The 27,398-nt window shown below is 48.8% G+C and overlaps 1 protein-coding gene across 5 annotated transcripts; it reads left to right on the top strand.

The window, feature by feature from the left end:
- The first annotated feature begins 49 nt into the window (after nt 1–49).
- LOC308465554 (uncharacterized protein) lies at nt 50–27,304 on the top strand. 5 transcript variants are annotated; one of them, XR_013980498.1, is made up of 14 exons: nt 50–2,581; nt 7,007–7,203; nt 8,994–9,082; nt 9,837–9,889; nt 10,686–10,878; nt 11,139–11,275; nt 14,560–14,637; nt 16,911–17,019; nt 18,851–19,827; nt 20,486–20,648; nt 21,482–21,649; nt 22,570–22,726; nt 24,572–26,612; nt 26,654–27,304. XR_013980498.1 is itself a non-coding variant. In XM_080985537.1 (13 exons), the coding sequence occupies exons 1-12, from the start codon at nt 2,381–2,383 to the stop codon at nt 22,710–22,712; spliced, it is 2,505 nt and encodes an 834-aa protein (XP_080841663.1). In that variant the 5' UTR covers nt 50–2,380; the 3' UTR covers nt 22,713–22,726; nt 24,572–27,304. The 5 variants fall into 5 exon arrangements, 4 of the variants coding, with proteins under 4 accessions (XP_080841663.1, XP_080841661.1, XP_080841662.1 ...); XM_080985537.1 differs by having other exon boundaries at nt 10,689–10,878; nt 24,572–27,304; XM_080985535.1 differs by having other exon boundaries at nt 24,572–27,304.
- Nucleotides 27,305–27,398: the final 94 nt, after the last annotated feature.

Genomic DNA, 27,398 nt, shown 5'->3' with positions numbered 1-27,398 from the left:
CTCTGGCTTTCCAAATGTTGCTGGCCATGCTGGTTGGGGATTAATGGGTATCGGAGCCCCGTCTTGAGGGCTACATTGCCCCCATTCATTTGAACAAAATTACTTTTTTCAAGCATTCTTACGCATAAAAACATAGCAAAGTAAGTACCATGGAACAGGTGAATCGGTTTATTTCACAACATTTATATACTATTTGATTGTAACAAAACCTCAGAGTGGTTTGCAGAAAGAATAAATATAATTATCGGTAAAAGACAAGTATTTGAAACATTCGAAGACATATTAAAATCAACAAGCTAAAACCAGATTGAAACACGTGACAAAATATTTCTTTTTGGTAAATGTTGGATCTGTAAAGACATTCTCTCACACACAAACCTCAACCCCAAAATAAAATGTGCACCTTGTGGACACTATTGCTATCTGTTGTGGATAAGTGGAAGACTTATCTTTCCCCCCTAAACATGGTGAGAGGGAGGAAACCTTTAAACTGGTTGTGGAGTGAGGGGAACACTGGCTGGCTCACCTGAGCATAATTGGACTCTGTATGTGTGAGCTGATACATGGGGGTTCAATCCTGCTTCCTGCAGGATTCAGGCATGCCAGCCTAGGCAACTCAATGGGGCACCTGAACTGAGCAGGATTGAATTCCCCCCACACCAGCTGATACATGGGGCGATTTCAGACCTACTTTCTGCAGCTGCACCTCTACCTGCCCAACACCTGACACTGCACGACTTCAGGAGTGTGGCAGGTGGGTGTGGCTTTGGGAAAATAGCCTTGTGTACCAGTAGGGGAGGTCTCCTTGTTTTAAATCTTTGGCGAAACAGCCTGTGCTTCCAATGAAAGCAAAAAACTGCCAGGAACATTCCTGGGCCTGCAGCTCACTGGCTGCTTTTTCCTCTTCCCGTTTGGACTTAAGTAGAGAGAGCGGAGCTACAACCCCTGTTCACTGCTTTTGGAAGACACTCCTCACTCAACACACACCGTAATGGCATCCAGGAGCCATGTTTGCCAATGGTGGCTGGTAGGGCGGAAGGCAGGGAGCCCGCCACTAGATGGAGCCAGAGCCAATGACAAGCAGAACCAACTAATGCTTGTTTTGTCCTCGTTCTCCCTGCTGAGTTCCACAAGGGGGGCAACGCTGAGACTTAAGGAGGAAGCTGGCAAAAAGGGCCACCCTGAAGATTGGTTGTAAAAAGTTAGGAAGGAGTTCACTCGAATGAAGCAACCTCCACTGCAATCCACACCTGAATCAAACAGAGAGAAAGCCACTGTAAAGTGATGTGTTGTTGTTTTTTAGTCGTTTAGTCGTGTCCAACTCTTCGTGACCCCATGGACCAGAGTGTGCCAGGCATTCCTGTCTTCCACCGCCTCCCACAGTTTAGTCAGACTCATGTTTGTCGCTTCGAGAACACTGTCCAACCATCTCATCCTCTGTCGTCCCCTTCTCCTTGTGCCCTCCATCTTTCCCAACATCAGGGTCTTTTCCAGGGAATCTTCTCTTCTCATGAGGTGGCCAAAGTATTGGAGCCTCAGCTTCAGGACCTGTCCTTCCAGTGAGCACTCAGGGCTGATTTCCTTAAGAATGGATCGGTTTGATCTTCTTACAGTCCATGGGACTCTCAAGAGTCTCCTCCAGCACCATAATTCAAAAGCATCAATGTCTGGGCTGCTTAAACTCTTGCTTCTGATTGAAGGCCTCTGTAGGGCTTGAAACTCCACCCCTAACGTGCAGAAGGCGGGGCTTGGGAGCTCATGGGTGAAGCCTGTTGAAGCAGGAGGGGGAGTTTAGTAGCCCTAATTCTTTACACAAGAGACAGTTGAGGGCCTCTTTTTTATTTTTCTGAGCGGAGGTTTAATGCCCCTCTTCTGATTCCCCTCTCTCTGTCTGTGTTTTTTTAAAAGAACATTTGATGCCTGCCTTGATCTTCCTCATTCTTGCACGCTCCTAGAAAGGCAGATTGCATGAGAATGTTAAGCAGGGCAAGCTGGAAAAATCAGGATTAAATTTTTAGAATGGCGGGGAAGGCTGAGGTCTGGCCCAGCGGGAAAATTAAAATCGCCCAACTGTGTGCTCTTAATTCCCCCACCCTGAGACCAGTTTGAACTCCTTTCCCTAGAGATGGTGGCGATTAGAGTTTAGTAGAAGCCCTGAGATTTGGCTGCTGCTTTTTGAAACTAGGGGGTCTTTGCCATGCTCTCCAGCCTTGGGCGTAGGCTGACCCGCTCCTGCCCGGCCGGCTGCACAGGAAAGTATCCTGGCAGCTCCTCTGCATGACGCCGCTGTAAGCCCTGGCTGGCTTTTTAATCCCACCAATCTGTCCTTGGGAGGCCAGAGAGAGAGAGACCTGGTTGGGGGGAGAAGCGGAAGCCTTTCATGAGCCAGGCCCGGACAGGAGCACCTCTAGAGAGTACCATGAGCTGGCCGGGCGAGGAATGGAAGGTGGGGCTGCCGTCCCGGGCCTTGCGGGCCATCGCCGAGGTGGAGCAGCGGCTGGAGCGCCTGCAAAAGGAGCGGCAGCAGAAGCAGGTGCAACTGGACACCCTGGAGGCCATGATGCACAAACAGAGGCAGAAGGTAATTGCAGGGGCCGTGGGGCAGGGAGCTCGTACCTGGCAAGAGGCTCCCAGCTCTGGGCACATCCGCCCTGCAAGGGGTTTCTGTGGTTCCGGCTTGGGGCTCCATTTGTTATAATAACAATAATGCAGACCATCCAAGTGTCCCTATTCTTCAGGGACAATCCCGGATTTACAGAATGTCCCGCTTTCCCTTAGGATGTCCCAATTCTCATTGGAGAAATGTTGGACGGTGTGCAGTTATGCGACCCCCGAGCCAAGGAGATAAGTAACTATACAACCTTTAAAAGACATCTGTTTGTGTTTTTTTTATAAGATATTTATTAAGATTTTCCAAATGATACAATATAAAAATGAAAAAGAAAAAGAAAATACAAAATAAAAATGATTAAAAACCACTCAATTTTTCCATTACTTATTTTTCCTTAGCTTGTTTCCTGGACCTCCTCATACCTCCCTTTTTTGTATTCCAGGTCAATTTGTTGGTTCAGCAAATCCTTACCCTCTTTATTTATCCTAATCTTTGGTCTTAAAATAGTAACGTTAGATTTTTACCTATTAACAACCCATTTTTCATATTCCCTTAAAGCATTACAGCTGGAAACCACTTAATTTCTATCCAACATCATTCTATCATTCATTAATTTTACAATATTTCTGTAAATAGTCTTTGAATTTCTTCCAATCTTCTTCCACCGACTCTTCTCCCTGGTCTCGGATTCTGCTAGTCATTTCTGCCAGTTCCATATAGTCCATCACCTTCATCTGCCATTCTTCCAAAGTGGGTAGATCTTGTGTCTTCCAATACTTTGCAATGAGTATTCTTGCTGCTGTTGTAGCATACATAAAAAAAGTTCTGTCCTTCTTTGGCACCAATTGGCCGACAATGCCCAGGAGATGCTGGACATAACATAATGATGGCTGACTGGGAACAGTTATGGACCACAGGTATCAAGTTTACGGCATGCAATGCCCTAAGAGAGAATATTATGAAAATGATATACAGGTGGTACATGACCCCAGTCAAGCTTGCAAAAATCTATCATTTGCCCGATAATAAATGTTGGAAATGTAAAGAAACTGAAGGTACATTCTTTCACCTTTGGTGGACGTGCCCAAGGATTAAGGCATTCTGGGAAATGATCTATAATGAAATGAAAAAGGTATTTAAATATACCTTCCTGAAGAAACCTTTAAAAGACATCTGAAGGCTGAAGTATAGGGAAGTTTTTTAATGTTCAATGTTTTATTATGTTTTTATATATGTTGGAAGCTGCCCCCCAGAGGGGCTGAGGCAACCCATTCAGATGTGTGAGGTAAAATTATTATTATTATGGAACAGGACATCCCAATTTTCACCAGAAAATTTTGGAGGGTATTTATACTCTCCAAATTTATTATTTGTACCCCGCCTGCCTGACTGGATTGCCCCTAGCCACCCTGGGTGGCTTCCAACAGAGTATAAAAGAACACAACAAAACATTGGACATTAAAAACTTCCGGATACAGTGGTACCTTGGTTTAAGAACAGCTTAGTTTATGAACAACTTGGATTAAGAATGCTGCAAACCCGGGAGTAGGTGTTTTGGTTTGTGAATTTTGCCTTGGAAGCAGAACATGTTCCGCTTCCTGTTGAGTGTGTTCCATTTGTAAATTGAGTCCCCCGCTGCTATGGGAAAGAACGCCTTGGTTTAAAGAATGCTTTGGTTTAAGAACGGACTTCCGGAACGGATTAAGTTCGTAAACCAAGGTACCACTGTACAGGGCTGCCTTCAAATGTCTTCAGAAAGTCGTGTAGTTGTTTATTTCCTTGACACCTGATGGGAGGGTGTTCCACAGGGGAGGTGCCACTACTGAGAAGGCCCTCTGCCTGGTTCCCTGTAACTTCCCTTCTTGCAATGAGGGAACCACCAGAAGGCCCTTAGAGCTGGACCTCAGTGTCTGGGCTGAACAATGGGGGTGGAGATGCTCCTTCAGGTATACAGGACTGAGGCCATTTAGGGCTTTTAAGGTCAGCACCAGCACTTTGCATTAATCCAGAGGTGGGGAACCTTAGACCTGCGGGCCAAATGTGGCCCTCAGGCATCTTTCTCTGGCTTTCAGGAATCAGGCTGTATGATATACTCGGCTCCACCCCCTCATTAGTCCTCTTTTTCCCCCCTCCTGGCTGGCATGTGACCTTGAAGTCTGACAATGCCTCTCGCTTGTGTGGCTGGAAGACAGAGGAAAGTGTGTGTGTGTAAGGTAGCAGGGGTTTTTGTGGTCCTCGATCTGAAAAAAAACCAAAACCCGTCCCTGAAAACTTTCAAATGTACACAGTTTATTTGTATGAGCACCTGGGTCAGGGGTCTGCAACCTTTAAGACAAAAAGAGCCACTTGGACCCGTTTCCGAAGGAAAAAAAACTGGGAGCCGCAAAACCATTGCAACATAATCAGTGCCTGATGTAAATAATAATTAATAATGAGGGCCCAATGTCATCCTCGTCATTATAAAAATAACTTTTTTGTCACTTTTTTATTATTTCTTTGTTTGATCCCTCAGAATTACTCCTCCTCATAGAAATAAACGTTAAATTAACATGTTACCTTTTTGTGTGTGTGTGTTCTTCACTCCCCTTCAAAACAGTGACCAGCGTACATGCCCCTTACAATGTAGTAGTGACCACCATACATGCCCCTTTCAATATAGCGGGCGGGCGGGAAGGTGACGTCGGGACGGTGTGTGACTAACGCACGCACCGCCCCCATGCGACGTCACAGCCAGTACAGCGCCCGCCAGAGTGGGGAGTGTCGGGGCGCACAATGCGCCTCCTCCCCTCGCTAGTATCCGCCCCGGAGCCGCGGCAAAGGTGTAAAAGAGCCACATGTGGCTCCGGAGCCGCGGGTTGCAGACCCCTGACCTGGGTCATGGAACTGATACAGTGCTTTTTGGGTGTGCTTCAGAGCTATCCTTACAACAACCCTGTAAGGTAGAACAACATTTTCACCCTCCCCTTTCACTGCAGACACGCTGCATAGAGTTCCTAGCCCAGGGTGACCATGTGTCCTACTTTAAAGAGGATGGTCCTCTGTTCCGTTTAAAGACAAAAGCCCTAAGAACAAAGAGCACTTGGGAGGTTACCTATCAATAGCCAGCAACTGAGCAAGCCACCTTCAAGCCTGCTGGGGTGCTGAGGCTAATAATTTGCTTCTAATCTCCTGTGAGCTATGAGTGAGCTGATATTTGAACCAAATATGAAACTTATACGATTAACCCAGCCTTTGCCAACTTGGTGCCTTCCAGAAGTTGTTGGACTACAACTCCCATCAGCCCCAGAAAGAACTGATGGGAGCTGTACTCCAACAACCTGTGGAGGGCACCAGTTGCCGACAGCTGCATTAACCAATAGGCCGTCTTGGCTCTTACTCTGCATAGTGCTTATGTATTGCTGTTCCCATACGTTCAATTTATGGTGCATGTACTATCTCAGAGTCCTTGCACGGACCCTGCAAGGTCGGCCCGTGTGGTTATTGCCCCATAGCTCAGGGGTAGAGGATTAAGCCCAGGCCAATCGCAGGTCCATGGCTGACTGGAGATTGGTAGTCAGCAAAAAAGGAGGGTATGAATCTTTTAAGTTTTTGAAATTTATCAAAAAGCAAGCTTCTAGCTCTTGTGATACTGGAGAAAAACTCAGGAATATTTCTATAATCTGTTCTTTCTTGGCAAATAAAAAACCAGACTGCAAGCTGGGAAGAAGCACTGGAAGTGCAATAAACCAGGGGAAACAATGCAGTATCTATATATGGGTCATGAAACTTGATTTTTTTAGTGCGGAGTGTTCAGAATGTACCCAGCGGAATCACATTTTGGAGCAAGGAATATCACTACAGTATATAGGCAGGATGTGCAGCAGGAGTGGGGAACCTTTTTCAGTCCAAGATCCACATTCCCTTCTGGCCAACCTTCTGAGGGCCACATGCTAATTGTGGGTGGGGCCCTAGGCAAAAGTGGGTGGAGCAAGGAATGCAAATATTACATACAACCCTACACACCTTTCTGCGCTCCATCCAGAGAAGCAAGAGGCACGATCAGAGTTCAAGGGCACATTCCAGGCAGGCAAAAACGAGCTCTGTGTGTATGCAAAGGATGGGTATGTGGCCCAGAAAGATTCCTGAGGGCCAGATAGAGAGCCCTGGAGGGCCACATGTATAACCAACATTGGTTTGCATCCAACAGAGTTTTCAATAAACTGAAATTGGGTGATGCATTTTCATTCATTTCGACAGGTCTCCTCTGAGCAGGGCTGGATTGGAGCTGTGATTCCTCCATTGGCGGGGGCTGGACTAGATGTCCCTTGGGTCCCTTCTATGATTCCGTGGACACAAACCACACTGCAATTTTTTGGTTTTGTTTTAATGCGGCTCATCTCTCGCTGTTCTTTGCAGCACGAAGACGAACGGGCCTCATGGGCCCTTCTCTCTCAGGAGAACCGGAGTCTGGCCGAGGCGTGTGAGCAAGTGGAGCGTAGCCGTCAGCGGTTGGCGCAGGAGCTGCAAGCCAAAGAAGCCCAGCTGAGCTGCCTGGAGGCTCAGCTCGCTCAGGCGACCCGACGCCAAGCGGAACTGGAAGAAGAGCTGCGTAGGTACAGTGCAGGAAACGTAGCTGGGATTCGTGGGGTCGGTGGGATTGGCGTCACAAGGACAGAGATGAAAGCAGCAGTCTGTGCCCCACAGGTTTGCAGGCTTGTCAGGTGGAAGCAGAATTCAGTAGCCAGGGGCAGGGATCCTAGGAACAACTTTTAAAATAGCAAAACAAGTTTCTAGACCTGAAGGCCATGAAGGAAGGGGGTGCGCAATGCTTGATGAAATCGCAGGTGAGAGGGAAGGAACTACGTATGCTGGATTTCCATGGCTCAAAGGACAGGGCTTCAGTGTCCTAGACGGCCGTTTGCTATGCCTGGTGCTTACAGGAGCAGAAGAAATTATAGCACAGTCAGCAGATATATGCAGATTAGTTTGATTTCCATAAATCTGTGCAGGTAGCAAAATCTCTGAGCTTCCTTTGGTAATAAAAGCTGGCGTTTGGAGCATGCAAAATGCTTTGTCTACATTCGCTCAGTAAGTCTTACAACAACCATGTAAGGTAGAAACAATGTTAACCTCTTGAATTATGGATCAGGGTGGGTGGGGTAAAAATAGAGAACATGTAGCCCAGCATCCTGTTCTCAACAGTGGCCAACTAGACACCTCCGGGAAGCAGGACCTGAGCATAACAGCAAACTTCCGGATTCCCGGCAATTGGGAATCAGAGATATACGTCTCCCAACAGTGGCATAGCCATTGTGGCTAGTACCCAGTGATAGCAATGGGTTTGTCTAATCCTCTTTTAAAACCCTCGAAGCTGGTGACTACCACAAAACCTCCATTCATTCATTCATTCATTCATTCATACCCCACCCATATGATTCAGTTGCCCTAGCCACTCCAGGTGACTTCTTTGTCAAGGACAAAACATAAAGCCTGATGGAGAGTTTATACCCTCCAAAATTTATCCAATGAAAATAGTGACGTCCTATTCAATAATAATAATAATAATAATAATAATAATAATAATAATGTTACTATTTATATCCCACCCATCTGATTGGATTGCCCCAGCCACTCTGAGTGGCTTTCAACATATATAAAAACACAATTAGACATTAAAAAACTTCCCTATCCAGGGCTGCCTTCAGATGGCTTGGGGGTCAGATAACTCCGTAACCTCCAACATTTCTCTGATGAAAATAGGGATGTCCTAAGGAAAAGCAGGACATTCCGGGATTAAATCAGAAACCGGGATGGCTTTTGTAAATCTGGGACTGTCCCTGAAAATAGGGATACAGTACTTGGAGGGTCTGAGTTTTTGAGAGGATGCTTTGCTATCCCGAGCCAAATTCCAACGTACTCCTGCCAACCTAGCAGTTCGAAAGCACGCCAAAGTGCAAGTAGATAAATAGGTACCGCTCTGGCGGGAAGGTAAACGGCGTTTCCGTGCGCTGCTCTGGTTCGCCAGAAGCAGCTTAGTCAGGCTGGCCACCTGACCCAGAAGCTGTACGCTGGCTCCCTCGGCCAATAAAGCGAGATGAGCGCCGCAACCCCAGAGTCGGCCACAACTGGACCTAATGGTCAGGGGTCCCTTTACATTTTAATGCCCCTAAACAAAATACGTTAGGTCAACAGATTCAAACTTCTTAAATTCTATTTTCCTGGATCAGTTCTTTATTTGGAACACCCCATGAAACATTAAAAAAAAAAGCTGGTCCATTCCATTAGCTGTAGTAAAAAGTCACCCAGGTACAGGATCTCGCTGCAGACTGGTACACACAGGTACACTGCCTATGACTGTGGAGGATCTTCTTTCTCCTGTTTCCTTTCCTCTGCCTCCCTCCAGGTGCCAAATCGAACTGGACAAGCTGCAGTCGCAGTCCCACTTGGCCCTCCTGCCCCCCCGCTGGGGTTCCTCCACGCAGTGGGCCGAAGGTAAGAAACCGGAAGATGAGGAAAGGGCACAGGGTCCTCTTAGGCCAAGCCAGCGGGCAAGAGGCGCCTCTTCCTACGTCCGGGGATTAGAGGCTTTGCCAGATGGAGGTGGAATTAGCGGCTGAAGAGTCACGGGAAAGAGTCAAGGCAGCTTCTGTGACTTCGTGGGGAGGGGGGGGAGGGAAAAGGAGGGGTTGTCAGTTGAGGGATTTAGATTTATTTAGGGCATTTGTACCCCCCCCCTTCATCCCAAAAGGCTCCTACAAGGGCCGTCCCTGCCCACAGGCTTACAATCTGAAAACAAGACAAAACACGACACACAAGGGAAAAGGGACACGGAGGGAAGAGGAAAATCAAAACTCTGGTGGCTTGGAGATGGGGTGGTAGTCCACAGCGGAGTGGTTTTGCTCGTGTCTATATACCGTGTTTTTTGCTCTATAAGACGCACTTTTTCCCTCCTAAAAAGTAAGGGGAAATGTGTGTGCGTCTTATGGAGTGAATGCAGGCTGCGCAGCTATCCCAGAAGCCAGAACAGCAAGAGGGATCGCTGCGCAGCGATCCCTCTTGCTGTTCTGGCTTCTGGGATTCAGAATATTTTTTTCTTGTTTTCCTCCTCCAAAAACTAGGTGCGTCTTATGGTCTGTTGCGTCTTATAGAGCAAAAAATACGGTAACCTACTACCACAGGTAGGCTTTATTCAATCTGCAGGCCCAAATTGGTTCCCTGGGCAACCAGTTCTCCCTCTGTTCTCTAGGTGGCATTGAGGCCAAAGCAGAGCTTAGCAGGACCCTTGCAGCTGGAGCAAGTGTGAGTATTGCTTTAATGTGGCTTTGGAACAGCTGGTGCCCTCCAGGCTTTAGGACTCCAGCTCCCATTAGCCAGCGCTGGCTGAATCCGATGGGACTTGTAGTCTAGGCATAGCTGTCAAGTGTCCCTTATTTGAAGGGACAGTCCCTTCTTCCAGCGCCATGTCCCGCTGCTGTCCCTATTGATGGATGTCCCTTAAATGTCCCTTATATTTCAAAGGAAGCAGCGCCTCTCCCTCCCTCCCTGCCGGCCAGGGAGGAGGGAGGCTCCAACTGTGTTGCTTGGCTGTGTTGCTCACCCAATAAGAAGTCTAAGAATGACGGGGGTGGAGCTTGCATGCCTTGTGTGTGGCTAGTTAATGCAAGCTGAGGGGTTTTTTGAATGCTGGACGCCATTTTGTTGCACGTGCTGCTGCAAATTTTGCAGTGCAAAGCCAGGCCGGGGAGCCATCTTAAGTTGAGGCTGCATAGGCCTTGTGGTGCATGTGATTCAGATTCTATTCAGTTGAACCTCTGGTTACAAAGTTGGTTGGACAGTGTTCTCGAAGCTACCCAGCATGAGTTTGACCAGACTGCAGGAGGACAGGAAGACTGGAGTGCCTGGAACAGGTGAGGCTGCAGGTCCCTTATTTTGGCTGCTGGTCCCTTATTTTCAAGGCTGCTGGTCCCTTATTTTCAGATCTGTAAGTTGACAGCTATGAGTCTAGGACACCTGAAAGGCATCAGATTGGCAGAGTCTGCTTTTAAAGCTGGTCTTGGACCATGAGACTTTCTCTTACTCCTTTCCCACTTTCCAGCAGATTCAGGACAGCAGCCCTGCCGTCGGAGGCCCCTGCGGGAAGGAGAGCCCCACCGCCTCCTGGCAGCAAGAAGCGGCTTGTCCCAGTGCCCCACCCGGGAGCCCCATCCCCACAGAGAATGGCGAAGGGGCCCAGGCGATGGCATCGGAACTGGCATCCATGGGAGAGAGGCTCGAGAAGGAAAATCAAGGTAGCGGAACGTGGTCTGTAGGTTTTTAAAAACCATGCGGCCCTCAGAATTCCGCCCGGCCCTCAGAACTCTCCCCGGACCACAATTCTCCCTGGCCTTGCTGGGAATGTGTGAGGTTACCATGCAAATGCAGCGTTTGCATCATTGCTCCACCCACTTTAGACTCTGGTCCTGCCCACCACGTGGCCCTCGGAAGGGAATGTGGCCCTCAGGGTGGAAATGGTTCCCCACCAATGCCTTTCCCCTCCTCTGCCATTCAGAGTTGAGACTCGCTCTTGGCAAAGCAGAAACCCGGATGCAAGAAAAGGAAAGGGAACTGTGGAATTTGCAGGGGCAGCTGGAGCTGATCCGAGCTGAGCTGGCTCAGTGGAAGAAGCAGCGAGGCGGCCAGACAGAGGTGAGTAGGCATGAGACTCTAAATTTCAGGATCATGGGTTCGAGCCCCACGTTGGGCCAACACTTTCTGCACTGCAGGGGGTTGGACTAGATGACCATCAGGGTCCCTTCCAACTTAAGGTTGACTTAAGGCTGAGCACACAGCTCTAGTGCCAGCCTTTGTCTATATGCCATGGTGACCTGCTTGACCAAACCTCTGGTGTTGAGGCTACGGGAGGGGTCTATGCTACTGTCGCCCTGTTGACCAAACCTCTGGGTCTTGCAAAACCAGTCTGGCAGCAAACTCATACATTTTGGTGAGACCCTGGTGGGCCATATTGTGGAAGAAACTGGTAGGCCAAATTTGCCACTTCCACGAAGAGAGGACAGCAGTAGGAGAAAGGGCGGGAGGTGGATGATTGCGGCCTATAAGTATCTAAAAGGGAAAGGGAAAGGGACCCCTGACCATTAGGTCCAGTCGTGACCGACTCTGGGGTTGCGGCGCTCATCTCGCTTTATTGGCCGAGGGAGCTGGCGTACAGCTTCCGGGTCATGTGGCCAGCATGACTAAGCCACTTCTGGAGAGCCAGAGCAGCGCACGGAAATGCTGTTTACCTTCCCACTGGGGTGGTACCTATTGATCTACTTGCACTTTGACGTGCTTTCGAACTGCTAGGTGGGCAGGAGCAGGGACCGAGCAACAGGAGCTCACCCCGTCGTGGGGATTCGAACCGCCGACCTTCTGATCGGCAGGCCCTAGGCCCTGTGATTTAACGCACAGCGCCACCCATGTCCCTCATAAGTATCTAATCCCAACCAAATTTATGCACACATTTGCGTGGCTCCTTTTAAGAAATACTATTATTAGGCAGAGCTTTTTGTGGGAGGGGTACATAAAGACATTAAACCTGCATGGTTCCAAAAGCGATAAGGCATCCTCTTGTCCTCTCCAAGGGGCGCTGTTAATTTCGCTTTTCAACTGTGCAGGGGGCTTGTGCCTCACCATAATGGCCTCATTTGTCTCCACAAGCAACCCTGTGAGGAGGGCTATTAATATTCCAGATAGAGGAGGAGTGATTGCAATTCTTGCTCTAGCAGCCCCATCCAAGAGCTGTAATGGTTGAGTGGGGATCTGGGCTGATTTGAATCCAGGCCTTGCCCTCCCTAGTTTGACTCTTCAATTCCTAAACAGCTCCTGTGCCCCTACCTGCCTGTCCTGTGACAGGGGGCTTTGTGATGGCCTGGGACTCGGGCTCGGACTCGGAACCAAGTCTGGGGTCTGGTTCTGAAGAGCCCCAGTCTGCACACGTTCCCCTGCAACAAGCACCAGCCGGGCCGAGTCAGGGGCCTGAGCCTGCCCTGGCTCCAGATACGGGGATTACCTCGTTGCCCTCAGCTGGGCAATCACTTACAGCTGCTCCACTACCGGTTGGGTCAAGGGAGGCTGAGGCGGCCTCTGGGTCTAGTAACCCACTGGCATCTCCCGAGCTGCAGAGACTAAGGTCTGAGAGAAGGAGAGACCTGAGTACTCGCAGGAGGAGTGCTTGACTTCGGGCAAGACAGGGAGGTGATCAGGACCGGCTGTTACCCTGACAAAGATAAAAGGCTGTTGGACCCTGCCCCAGGTTGCGGGAGCAACATTGCTGCTTGCTGGAACCTGCCTGAGACCCTGTGCCTGACCTAGCCTGGTTTCCTGCCTTGTCTCCTGCCTTGGCCCTGTCGGACTGACTCCTCGTGGACTCCTTGGATTCGGGACCGGACCTGGACTGCGTTGCTTGGGTTAACCCCTGGGCCCAGCACAGGCTTCCAGCTTGGTGGAGGAGCTTTGAGCTCCACCACCTGTTTTTCAGAAAGAGGCTTGCCTGCAAAGTGTTAGCTCCCCCCCCAAACTGCCGCAGATAGGGTGCATCTATTGCCCCTCGCTGGGGTAGCATGGGAGAACTGTAATTACGAATTTGCAAAAGGAAAGGAAAGGATGGAAATGATCCCCAAATCACCCCACTCTCTTTTAAATGAGGCTTCCCCTGCCTTGTAAAAAGATAAACAAACCGACATCATGAAGTTCTGGTCCATCAGGACAAATGGGGAACTGCCCCACCAACCTTGGCCTGCCCTCAAGCAGCCCCCACCTGCCTGCCTTCTTTCTTACAGCCAGTCCAGGCGATGGCCCTGCTTGCCAGAGTCCTCCTCCTTGGTCTCAGCGTTGCCCCTTGTAGAACTCAGCAGGAAGGTAGATAGGGACCAAACTAGCTTTAGTTGATTCTGCCTGCCATTGGCTCTGGCGCCACCTACTGCTGGGCTCCCTACCTTCTGCCCTACCGGTTCAAATGGGCACCAGCTACTGTTGGTGTGAGAGAGAAAGGGGATCCACAACCACCCCCTAAATCCTGGCCTCAGCTCTGCGCAAAACCACGACGAAGCAACTTTGCTGGTTGGGTATCCCCCCCCTTCCTCATACACCGCCTGACATGTTTTACGAGGCCCCGTGTCCTCATCGGTTGGCCGGGCGCAATTATTAGCACCATTAATTATCGCCTGTGTTTCTTCGCAGGAAATGCTACTGAAGGTAGCAGCCAATGTTTCCCATCACCCCCCCCCCAGCCGGCCCCCAATCTGCCGGTGGAGAGTTTTACAAGGCTGCGGCTCATCAGCCGAGTGCCTTTTTACAAGCTTCTTCTCAGGAACAGATCAAGGGAGTCTTGGCAGCCCTGGAGGTTGCAGGGGGCGGGGCGGGGGACGACAACAGGCACTTTTATGCAAGATGCTGACTGCAGAGCGGTCCGATCCAGGCTCTCCATTGGCTGCAACACCAGGGGAACCAGCAGGGCTTCACAATTCCTGCCTCTTTGGCTGGCTAGGGAGTGTGTGACCTCCAGGCCTCCCTATGTGGTCCTCAGGGCTTTCCCCGGCCCAGGCCCCCTCCCAGAGGACACCCCTCACCAGCCTTGCTCCTCGCTCTCCTCAAAATGGTCCTGTGCTGTGCCCTTGATTGTGATAATTCTTCAACTGCCTGGCAACAGGGTGGAAAGATAGATGTGTAGATTTGGGGCCTAGACACCTCTGCCTTTACCCTCATGGCTGTAGCATAGCCCATAATACAATAACACATAGGGTGCTATCCCCTCTTAATAACATAAGAGTCTGGCTGCTGGTTCAGGCCAACGGCCCATTTATTTCAGCATCCTTCTCTTCCAATGGCCACTGGGCTATTGCTCAGGTGAGGACGTTTCAAGTAGCGGCGCAACGGTTGACATTTATTGCCTCCCTCTAATGGATTGGAGTTCCTTTCTTTTTCTTCTGTTCCAGAGCAGCTCCCTGGAAAGCAGAGGGAGGCGGCCGTCAGTGGATGTGGGAGACCTGCGCCAAAGCAGGCACCAGCAAAAGGTGGGCTAATCTTCCTAACATATTGTTGCACACCCCCCCCCCAATCTCTGAATGTTTCAGGAGTTTCAGGCACTTATCAAGGATTCATGTTTGTTTTTGGAAATGAGGCACAGCAGAGACCGTGGTGTCCTTATGATAGATGGTTTATTTCCATATATATACAATCCGAGCCTACAGTGGAGGGTTTTACAGCATTTGCACTCCAATAGGGTCTTGCTTCTCTCATAGCTGCAGCCTTGGATTCAAACAGAAATCAATCACGGCTCTCAAACTCACTCTGGCTTGCTGCTTTACTTCCAGGTCACATCACTGTGACTAAACTCTAACTCTGGCTTCGTCCTTCTTCTAACTAACCATGAGTTTGCTGTCTTGCACAGAGCCACTTTCCTTTGTTTTCCTTAATGGCCCATCTCCCAGGCTATCGCCTCAACACTAGGGGTGCCATATTTCAAAAGTAAAGACCAGGACACCCTGAAAGTTGTTGAGCACTTTTACAAAAAAACCAAAACCCTACGATTTTTCGATTGACTTGTCTAAAATCCAGCACCACATTTTGGAAATTCCCCCTGGATGTCAATTCCGCCTTTGAAAATCCAGACGTATGGCAGCCCTACTCAACACAGGCAGCTAGCCTGGCTTATGTTTTAATGCTTGCTGGATCCAGGGGTTAGAAAGGTATTGCACAGAGCCTTTTCCCTCCTCCCCCAAACTCATAACAATATAATATAATACAGTACATAATGTAAACCATATGCATGTGCTATGGGCTGCTTTCAAACAGGGAGCTCAGGCAGAACTGCAGTACAAAGAATCCATGGGTGCAAAAAGAGCACTGGGACTCAGCCGCGATTGATGATGACGCCGTCACTGAAATGTCACTAAGTTAATGGAGACTTGTAGCAGGATACTGATCTGTCTCTACAGCTGGGGTGCTTCTGAATACCAGTTGCTGGAAACCACAAGAAGAGAGAGTCTCTTGTGCTCGAATCCTGCTTGCTGGTTTCCCATAGGCATCTGACGGGCGACTGTGCGACCAGGATGCTGTTCTAGATGGGCTCCTGGATAAGTTACGACTTGGCGGTTTCACACTCTTGTCTCTCTTTTTAAGTTCCTGGCAGTGGCTGTCTAAGGTCCTCTGGCAGAGAGAATTCCCTTTAAGACCTCTTTAAACTGCGATTGAAGCAGGAACCTTCTGCATGCAGAGCAGGTGTTCTGCCACTGAACTGCCGCTTCTCCACGTTTTTGAATTTTTAAAAAATGTGCTGGCAACTCCCCATTTACATGCATTCAAGGCACAGGCAACTGCGCATGGGCACATCGCTGCAAACCTGGAAGTGGCACAGAAAGGGGCAAGGGTGGCCCTAAAAGAGTGCGGAAATGGCAGAAATTGTGCGAAAACAGCGCCTAGCAATCCCAGAAGCCTTTGCACTGACCATTGAGGCCTGTGCAGAGTTGGAGTTAGGTACAGAGAATGCGGTTAATGTCAGACCTGCAGACACTCGTGCTTCCTTATAGAGAGTCATGAATAGCTGAAGCCTTAAAAAGGTAAAGGGACTCTTGGCCATTAGGTCCAGTCATGGCCGACTGGGGTTGCGGCGCTCATCTCGCTTTACTGGCCGAGGGAGCCGGCGTACAGCTTCCGGGTCATGTGGCCAGCATGACTAAGCCGTTTCTGGCAAACCAGAGCAGCGCACGGAAACGCCGTTTACCTTCCCGCCAGAGTGGTACCTATTTATCTACTTGCACTTTAACATGCTTTCAAACTGCTAGGTTGGCAGGAGCAGGGACCGAGCAACGGGAACTCACCCCGTCGCAGGGATTCAAACCACCGACCTTCTGATTGGCAAGTCCTAGGCTCTGTGGTTTAGACCACAGTGCCACCCGCTTAACAGTGTATTAAATGGTTCAGTGATTTGACAGTGTCCGCATTCAATTTTTTCCTTACATGTGTCTAATGTAAGTATGGAACAACAGTCTGCAGGTTTTATTGGAATGGCATTTTACCATAAAATTAATAAAGTACTCTTTGAGTTGTTTTAACTCAGCTCTCCTGCCACGATATTTGCAGCGAAGGAAAAGGCCACGACCAGAAAAAAATGGGTGGACCAGAATAATAGTCTCCAAGAAAACAACAACCCAGACTCCTTTCTTTTGCCAACTTTCTCTTTTGCAGTGGGGGTATCGAGGCAGCCGTTGGACAGACATGGGTGGGGAAACTGGCATTCTGCCTTGTGCCCTGACCTCTCTGCTCTTAACGCCCACTTTCAAAACAGGGCCTGCTTGGGACAGAAAAGGTGCCCTCTAGTGGCAGCCGTCGTAGCATAAGCTCCTCCCGCTTGGAGCAGCCAGTTGAGAAAAGGGGAGCTCACACCAAATTGAAAGGTGAGACTGCACATGTTTTTGTGTGTGTTTGTGTTAGATGGCAGTGATATAAAGAGCAGTCTGCTTTTGTTTTTGTTTTTGCAAGAATCGTGAGCCTTCAGTCCTTGTTATATTTATCCCTGGTCATGGTTCTATAGAAATATGCATATTGTAATTATATTTTGTATGATATGTAGCTTTCATGTAGGTGTATGGGTTTTATCCAGTGTCCTACTCAGAGTAGACCGTTGAAATTAATAGATATGGCTATTCATTTAAATAAAGTTTACTACAAGCAGAACTTACTTGGATTCCACCCTATTTTGCTTACTGTATTATGTCATTTTTCAGTTGTAGGGCAATCCCTTGCTACCAAGGGAACACGTTTGCAGGTTAATAAAGCAAGAAGGTTTTTATTTTTCTTTAAAACTCTGTTAACTGTGCTGTTCTTTTGTGTTCATTCCTGGTTATAGTTATACTCCAGTTTTTTCTCCTAAGAGCTCAAGAGTTTGTGGTTCTTCTCACTCCCCATTTCATATTCAAAACAACTCTGTGAGTTAGGCTAGACTGAGAGACTGTGACAGCCACCCCCTCCCCCCAAGATGACCCAGCGAGCTTTCATTACTGGGTGGGGGGATTTGAACCCTAGTCTCCCAGGTTCTAGTCCAGCACCCTAACCACTGCACCACACTCCTGCTCCAGATTTTATTACCTATACTGTACTAGTTCTAAAGGAGCAGTAGCCCTTTAAACTAGGGATGTAACCGCAATCCTAAATTTGGATGATTTAAGGCTACTGAGTTAATGGATGACAAACCGGTGAACTGGTTCCCCCACTAACTGTGTTTGAACTCCTCCTGAGTGGGGAGGAACAGAAATATTTTTTTCTTTTGATGGACAGTGTCAGAGGTGAGTGCCGTGTCTGTGTGGCTATTTATAAGCGTAATGCCTAGTAATAAAAAATATGGAATTGAAATGTTGTGCATTCATATTCAGAAGTTTGCATTTGAACTTCCAGGAACTCTAATTAAATCATTTTTTTTCCTGTTGTCCAGGTGTAAAGAATTGGAGAATGGAGGATTTTTTAAATTGTATGTTTCTTTAAAAGAAATATATGGGGCTGGATTCAATGAATGTGTCCCACTAGTGAAAGCTTGCACAAGAGCTTTCACTAGTGCAGTGGGGCTCTCCCCCATTGGCTCCCTCCTCTGCCCCCCATGTCCCCCAAGTCTTTGGGGGTTGGGAGACCCCCCCGAATGGTGGGGGGGGGAGAGAGGGCAGATCCTTCCACCAGGCAAGCCGAAATGCTTTTGCTGACAGAGTGATCTCCTTAGCACTACGTTGAATTCCTCCCCAACCCATAATATATATTTTTTAATACAAGGGAGCATTGCAAGCAAGATTTATACACAGAATGGTAGAACACAATATTTTTGCCTCCAGATCCTGACTCCTGATTTAGGCACACCTGAATCAGATTCTGCTACATATGACCGTTACCTCAGAGTAGACCCGCTGAAATTTTGCTTGCTGCTTTTTCTCTCCACACACCCACCAGCACTAGCAATCTGCCGTGTGCAGTTCAATTTTTGTTTTAACTGGGGCTTCTTTCAAAGCACATTTGAAGCACGCAGCTCCCCCCCCCCAACCCTGGGAACTGTAGTTTGTTATGGGTGCTGGGAACCGCAGCTCCGTACAGGGGCAAACTATGATTCCCATGATGCTTTGGAAGTGTGCACTTAAAATCTAAGACCTGAATGACCACCACAGTGCGAAATTGTGATTTTATCTCTTTTAACTACAAAATATCACTGTTCTCAGGCTTTCTCTTCTATGCCATCTCTTTCCTCAGGCTTTCCCTCACCGAGCTCCCGGGCCCAGAGTACGGAGCGGGGCCGGGAGGAACTACAGGCCCTCAGAACCGAGGTTTTGACGTTGCGGCGGCGCCTGGATGCCTCGGAGAGCCAACGCAAAACCCTCCTTGAGGCTTGCTGGCAGCAAGAGAAAAGCCGGGCCTGGGCCCAGGAGAGGCAGTTGGGCCCAATGGTGGGAGCGGCGGCCTGGCAAAAGACAAAGGGCTCCCCAGAGATCCATGGGGGTTGCCAGGCCCCCAGGAGCAAAGGACAGGCTTCAGTGATGGCGGCTGGTGGGGAAGTCTCTGTGGCAGAAGAGGTTGTGGCAGAAGAGGTTGAGGAGGATGGAGGGGCGGTTGAACCCGAGGCTGCGGCAGAGCCGGGGAAGGAGCCGACCTCGGACGTAGAGACGTCTGAAACAGGAGAAGATGCGCCAGCCACACGGCAGGCCCATGGGGAAACTGAGGCAGAGAGCCAAGGAGGCAGGACCCCTGACCCGGAGGGGAACGTGGAAGGTTTGCAGGAGGACCCCCTCGACTTGGCCTCTGGCAAGGCCCAAGCCGAAGCCCAAGCCATCTTGGCCCAGGAAAAACTCCAGGTCCTGCAGGCCACGCTGGGGAGGCAGACGGAGCGTTTGGCGCGAGCCATGGAGACCCAGAGCCGCCACGTGGAGGAGCTGCTGGCGGACGCCGAGGAGAAGGAGCAGCTGATGAGGAGCCTCCGCCAGGAGCTGGAGGAGACCAAGAAAGCCTTGGAAATGGCCGACGCCGAGGGCCAGAGGCTGCGGGCTCTGCTGGGGCAGAGGGAGGCAGAGGGGCACCATGCAGAAAGCCCCTCAAACACCTTGGAGGTGTGCGGAGGCAGCGAGACCTCAGAGGTCCCTCTGGTGTCGGCCCAGCTGCAGGGAGGCATGTTGAGCGTTGCAGATGTTGGTCTGCCCAAAGAGAAGCAGGTGCAGCCGGGAGTCCAGGAACAAGTAAGTTTCTTCTCCTCGAGGTGTGCTAGGAATCTTTTATGGATTTTAATTGTTGAAAGTGTCTTTGTTCCGCCAAAACAAAAGGCCCCTGGACCAGATTACAAAGGTCATTGATGCTATCGGTCCCTGCCTGTGGCTTGCAATATAAAAGACACTGCACAAAAGGAAAAGGAATTCGGAGGAAGAAGGAAAAAAAGCCAGATCCAAGGCTTACACTATTTAAAGAAAGAGAGAGTGATGACATTTGGAATACATACATATGTGTGTATATATATATATATATATATATATATATATATATATATATTGGGGGGAGGGGCTGCTAAGCACAAAATTCCTCTTGCCAGGTGTCTGGGCTAATCTCTTGTAAGCAGCCTTTTGAAATTAGGCCTCAGGCTATCCAACTTGTTGCACTGCTTTCCCCTGGGGAAAATCACTCTTAGGCTCTCAATCAGAGCAAGCTGCAGTTCTGGTTTTCTCTGGATTGATGTTTGCTCCAGTTTAGCACTAAAGCTTGGGTTTTCCCTGGGAAAGGATCGGGGCGAGAGGAAAACGGCTCTGACCCAGGTCTAGAAAGTGCAAATCAAGCAGGGGGCAAGCGGAAGTGTGGGTGAGCTCTTAGCAGTGCCTGTTTTCATGGGTGATTCTCTGTCTGCAGCTGGAGGCCTCTCTTGCCCAGCTTCAGCAGGAAAACCTGGACCTGCGCAAGGAGCTGGCTACCTGGGAGGCCTGGCACCAGAAAAGAGGAGAGGAGGACACCACTGGCCCCTGTGAACTGGCTGGCTCAGGAAACGGCAGAGAAGCAGCCGAGACGGCAGATGGTAAGGGGGGGGCATAGACTATAGGGGGGGAGAGAATCCAAACTGGGCGCGGAAGAGAAGAGGAATATAGTGGTACTTCGGGTTAAGAACTTAATTTGTTCTTAACCTGAAACTGTTCTTAACCTGAGGTACCACTTTAGCTAATGGGGCCTCCTGCTGCTGCTGCTGCTGCTGCTGCACTGCCACTGCACGATTTCTGTTCTCATCCTGAAGCAAAGTTCTTAACCCGAGGTAATATTTCTGGGTTAGCGGAGTCTGTAACCTGAAGTGTCTGTAACCCGAGGTACCACTGTACCTTGTTTCGTGCACTGGGAAATCATCAGCAGCATACATTAAGTACTATGATATCACTTTATACAGCCATGGCTCCCCCCCCCAAAAAAAAATCCTGTTGTCAAGGTTGCTGAGAGACTATTCCCCTCAGAGCTCCGGTTCTCTGAGTACTTTCCAGGGAACTCTGGGAATTGTGGCTCTGTGAGGGGACTAGGGTTCTCAGCTCTCAGGACCCATAACAAACTACATTTCCCAGGATTCCTTGGAGGAACATGGAGCCAAATATTTCCCTTTTTTTTGAAATAGCAATGTTTTTCCTTTTAGCACAGGAAGGTCATGGGGGAAACCAGACATCTCTTCTTTTGTCATTGCACTGTCCTTAGGTTGCAAGCACACCTTACATTTAGAACACACAGCCCCCCCCCCAATAACCCCAATTTGCTAAGGGTGCTGGGAATGGTAACTGTGAGGGGCAAACTACAACTCCCAGGGTGGTTGGGTAGGGTGCTTTAAATATCTGGTGTATATGTACCCTAATTCAAGGTCTCTGTGTCTTGCAGTTCCTGAAGCTTCCCAGAAGAGAGAGCCCTTGTCTCAGGGGAGCCGACGAAATGTCCAGACCCAAACTGAGGGACCAGACTGTGGCCATCGGCGCAGGGAACGTGTCTCTGTGGCCTTTGATGACACTCAGTATGAACCCTACGGGCTCCCTGAGGTGGTCATGAAAGGTATGTGGGAAATTGGGAAGAGAAAAAGGAAGCACCACAAGGCCATCAGTGGTGTCATGAGGTGAGTTTAGAGTCTGGACTTAATGGGCTTACAGTGGAAACCCTTTTTTTGATGGTTTTATATATATATATAACTTTAAATAAGGTTAGCAGCAAGCCTGGTTACTCTCGGAGGGCCCCCCCTTGTTTATCTGCTCAGTGAGGCCCCGGGCATCTGTCCCAAAGTCCTGTTCTGAGCTGCCACTGCTTGACATCGGCCCTTTGAGGAGGGCTGGAGGAGGCTTTTTGTAGCAGACTGGCCCAATTAAACAGACCACATTTATATCACTATGATGCCACTTTAAACAGCCATGGCTCCCCACAAAGAATCATGGGAACTGTAGTTTGCTACGAGTGCTGAGAGCTTTTTTCCCTCACAGAGCCAGAATTCTGAGAGTTCCCAGTGAAGAGAGATGGATTGTTACACCACTCTGAGAACGGCAGCTTTGTGAGGGGAGTTAGGGGTCTCCTAATAGCTCTCAGCACCCTTAACAAGCAATAGCTCCCATAATTCTTTGGGGGAGCCCGTAGCTGTTAAAGCAGTATAATAGTGCTTTAAATCAGAGGCGGATTTAAGGCAGCACAACCGGTTCCACTGCACTGGGAGCCGAGCCTAGCTGGCGCCACAACTATGACGTAATGAATGGAGCAGAACAAAAATGCAGCCAGAAATACGGTTAGAATGTATATAAAATGTTTGTTTAACGGGAAAGTGCATTGAAGAGCATGGGATGGTGCTATATTAGGGGGAATGCATACGATAGTTTGCATGCAAACCTTTCAGGTGAAAAGAGATTCTTTTCAACTTGAAAACATAGCAGAAAGGACACCCCCACCACTGTGTCCGCTTTAGCAAATCTGGCCTCGTTTCTCCCCTGCAGGTTTTGCTGACATCCCATCCGGTCCCTCTTGCCCATACGTTCTCCGCCGGGGCATTTTGGGAAGTGCCCCCGTTGCCCAGCTGGCCCCACGAGCAGAACCCGAAGAGGATTCCCCTGAGGCAGAGGAGGGGACGGGCGTCTGAGAACAGCCTAGCAGGTGAGAGATCCTGGTGTCCAAAACAGCTGGTCCGCCCCGGAGTCAGGTGCAGTTTTGAGCCAGGTGTGGAAGTCCTGTTTGCATTTTAATGCAATACAGTGGTGCCTCGCAAGATGAAAATAATCCGTTCCGCGAGTCTCTTCGTCTAGCGGTTTTTTCATCTTGCGAAGCAACCCTATTAGCGGCTTAGCGGATTAGCGCTATTAGCGGTTTAGCGGCTATTAAAGGCTTAGCGGCTAAAAGGCTATTAGCGGCTTAGCGGCTTAGGAAAAGGGGGGGGAAGCGAAAAAAATCGCAAGACTCGCAAGACGTTTTCGTCTTGCGAAGCAAGCCCATAGGGAAATTGGTCTTGCGAAGCGCATCGAAAAACGGAAAACCCTTTCGTCTAGCGGGTTTTTCGTCTTGCGAGGCATTCGTCTTGTGGGGCACCACTGTAATAAATTATATGCTTGACATATGGGGATTAGTGGCAGGAGAACACACACACACAATAAAAAGGATTTTGCAACCCCTAGTAGGATAAATATCAATCGTCTGTTACCATCTTCAAATATCTAAAGGGCTGTCACATGGAAGTTGGAGCAAGCTTGCTGTCTGCTGCTCCAGAGGAGAGGACCACAACCAGTGGATTCTCCTTCACTAGAGGTTTCCAAACAGAGTTCAGGTGGCCACTTGTCAGCGTTTCTCTAGCTGTGATTCCCGCACTAGGTGTTCCTTCCAACCCTACACAGTATGATGATTGTCTGAGGACCTCGCCATCTTGCCTACATCCCCCCCCCCCATTTTTTTATTGATTTTCACAATTATCACAGAAAAAAAAACATTACAAAACATACAATAAAAGAGGAAAAAAACCTCAAAAGAGATTATTACTTCACATCCATAATTTCATTACTTTGATAACTGACTTCCTTGAATCCCCTCTATCTGAATTTCATTATATCACATGTATAACAGTTCTCCAACTTCATATTTCTAATAATATTCATTCTTTTCCTTAACTAACCTCTTGTCCTGCCTACATTTGAGCATACAGTGGTACCTCAGGTTACATATGCTTCAGGTTACATACGCTTCAGGTTACAGACTCTGCTAACCCAGAAATAGTGCTCCAGGTTAAGAACTTTGCTTCAGGGTGAGAACAGAAATCGTGCTCTGGTGGCGTGGCGGCAGCAGGAGGCCCCATTAGCTAAAGTGGTGACTCAGGTTTTGAACAGTTTCAGGTTAAGAACGGACCTCCAGAAAGAATTAAGTACGTAACCAGAGGTACCACTGTATAAGGTACCCCTGCCCGTACGGGCCAGTTGTGTCCGACTCTAGGGTTGCGCGCTCATCTCGCTCAAGAGGCCGGGAGCCAGCGCTGTCTGAAGACACTTCCGGGTCATGTGGCCAGCGTGACAAAGCTGCAACTGGCATATTTCAATTTCATGTGGATGCCTATTTGGACATTTGGAGGGCTTACACATTAACTTACCTGTTTAATTTAAAATGCACAAACTGATGGCTCCTTTGTCTGTAATGTCAGTTGATGATGGGGTTCCCCCCCCCCCACTGCTCTTAGACCCATTAAGCATTCTGTTCAAGTGAAAACAGAGTTGGGTGAAAGGGAAAGAAACGATAGCTCAGTGGTTGAGCATGCCAGACATCTCCTATTTAAAAGGGTCTCAGGTAGCAATGGATGGAGAAGACAAAACCCTGGAGACAAAACTGCCAATCTGAGCAGACAATCCCAAGTCTTCTCCCACACTGCATACTGGCAATGCAACTTCCTCCCTCTTTTAGTATGAGACGTGTAACATTTTTTCCCCTCCCTCCCTAACCCCCCCCCCCATTGTCTCAGCACAGGTTATCATTCTCTCCGTATTGCACCTGGCCTTTTCCACCTGCGCCAATATTTCTGCACCAGCCACCAAAAGATGTGTGTCTCTGTGGGAAACCCCTGCTGTGGGCTTCCTTGGTTCCTGATCTGAAAGGAGATGGGCTGATGATCTCTGCCCACTGTGCACTAGAGTCTCCTTTTCGGTTCCCTGGCTGCCACACTTCGTCAGTTTCTGAAAAGATGATGTTCCTTACAGGCATTCTAAGCCGAAGGGGGGAGAAGTGTTTTCAGTCTTTTCATCCTCCCCCCGCCCCCACCCTCCCTCTCCTGCATCCTTCTGATACCCAGAGGACTTTTTGGAAATGAGGAAGAGTATTTGGGGAGCATCCACTGGAAGAGACTAGAAGAAAAGGCGCAATCATCCCTCCTGGATTTATACCACCCCTCGCCCATCATTGGAGGAGACCATCTTTCCACAGTGGCCATTCCTATTTGACAGCCAATCACAGACTCCAGAGCTCCGAGTCAGTAACCAGTAGCAAAGAGGATGGAACACATGGCTGCAGTTGGTTTCCTGCCCTCCACATTTATTTTTTTCACCTGGGAGAGCAGGGGCTGTTGCTGCTTTCCGATCAGCAATAAACAGGACAGTCCAGGAGAATCGTGCTGTTTAAAAGCGGGTTTTTTTGTTTTGTTATTGGAGCAATGCGAATGATGGAAAATGTGGCAAAATCAACACGGAGCAGCACAGCTGCCTGCAACCAGTTTTTCAGATAACCGCATGTGATGAGCTTACACTGCACATACATGCTGTGTGGATGCTGGCAAGCCAGGAGCGTTTGCCGCTTGAGACGGCCAGGATGGTGTTTGCCCCCAAAGCCAAGTGCAAAAAAAAGGGTAAGGATTCTGAAGATACTCAACAGGCAAAGAACAAAGCCATCCTAAGCAGAATCACTATTTGTTGTTGTTTAGTTGTTTAGTTATATCCGCCTCTTCGTGACCCCATGGACCAGAGCACGACAGGCATTCCTGCCTTCCACTGCCTCCCGCAGTTTGGTCAGACTCATGCTGGTAGCTTCGAGAACACTGTCCAACTATCTCATCCTCTGACGTCCCCTTCTCCTTGTGCCCTCCATCTTTCCCAACATCAGGGTCTTTTCCAGGGAGTCTTCTCTTCTCATGAGGTGGCCAAAGTATTGGAGCCTCAGCTTCACGATCTGTCCTTCCAGTGAGCACTCAGGGCTGATTTCCTTAAGAATGGAGAGGTTTGATCTTCTTGCATTCCATGGGACTCTCAAGAGTCTCCTCCAACACCATAATTCAAAAGCATCAATTCTTCGGAGATCAGCCTTCTTGATGGTCCAGCTCTCACTTCTATACATCACTACTGGGAAAACCATAGCTTTAACTATATGGACCTTTGTTGGCAAGGTGATGTCTCTTCTTTTTAAGATGCTGTCTAGGTTTGTCATTGCTTTTCTCCCAAGAAGCAGGTGTCTTTTAATTTCATCACTGCTGGCACAATCTGCAGTGATCATGGAGCCCAAGAAAGTAAAATCTTTCACTGGCTCCATTTCTTCCCCTTCTATTTGCCAGGAGGTGATGGGCCCAGTGGCCATGAACTTCGTTTTTTTGATGTTGAGCTTCAGACCATATTTTGCGTTCTCCTCTGTCACCCTCATTAAAAGGTTCTTTAATTCCTCCTCACTTTCTGCCATCAAGGTTGTGAATTAACTGATCACTATACTGTACATGAATATTACACACAAACACAGGTTTCAGAAGGGGAGATATTTATATGTTTGTGGGAAGGGTGAGAATCTACAGCTTTATTATTAATAACAAGACAATAATAATTACTGGATTTCTTACCCACCCTTGTCCACAAGGCCCCAGGATAACAACAAGATTAAAATTAGTTAAAATAATTTGCGGCAGCAGGGAAAGGGCGGATCCAAAACATGGGGTTGTATCCAGAGCTAGCCCAACTCAGGATAGACTTGCTGAAATTAATGGCCAGGGTAAAGAGGCGTGTCTTCAGCATATGATGGAAGCTCTACGCTGAAGGTGTCATGGTACCTCTGGGAAGAAGGAATCCTGCAGCTTAGGAGCTGCCACGGAGAATGCTGGCTGCTCTGTTGCTTGCCCACCACCGGTTTCCCACAGTCCAAGGTTGCCCCAGAAGATAATGTGGCCTTCAAAAGCCTCCCTTGATTCATCAGGCAATGCCAAGAATTGAACCTGGGACCTTCTGCAAGCAAAGCAGGCTCTCTACTGCTGAGTGATGATGGTTCATCCTGCTGCTCCTTTACCTTCGCTGGGGGCTGCTGGAGACTTGCATGCCTTGAGGTCAGAAAAAAGCAAGGGGAGCCCAAGCCACGGAGCACACAGACCACCAGCAACCCGCGGACATGAGTGGACTCTGTCTGTCTGCTTTCCATATTGTGTGTTTCTTTTGGTGTCTAAAGTGTGAACCACCTCGGGTGCCTTGGCAGAAAGGCAGTATCCAATCAGTTAATCAATAATAAAATAAACCACACACCCCACTCTGTCTTCGATTCCTCAGTATGAAATGGCGGTTGGGGAGGGGGAGATTTCAGTCTTCTTGAACCACTCTGACATTGCATTTAGCAGGGTAGTAGTAATAATAATAATTTTATTATTTGTATGCCACCCATCTGACTGGGTTGCTCCAGCCACTCTGGGCGGCTTCCAGCAAAATGTAAGCAACACAATAAAACATCAGACATTAAAAACTACCGGATTACAGGGCTGCATTCTTATGTCTTTCAGAAAAAATTGTATAGTTGTTTATCTGTTTGACATCTGATGGGAGGGTGTTCCACAGGGAGG

Source organism: Podarcis pityusensis (genome assembly GCF_964106645.2).
Source record: "Podarcis pityusensis genome assembly, chromosome: 16".
In the NCBI taxonomy this organism is placed as follows: Eukaryota; Metazoa; Chordata; class Lepidosauria; order Squamata; family Lacertidae; genus Podarcis; species Podarcis pityusensis.
The sequence above is the reverse complement of the archived record's forward strand: the minus strand, read 5'-3'. Positions and strand labels throughout refer to the sequence as shown.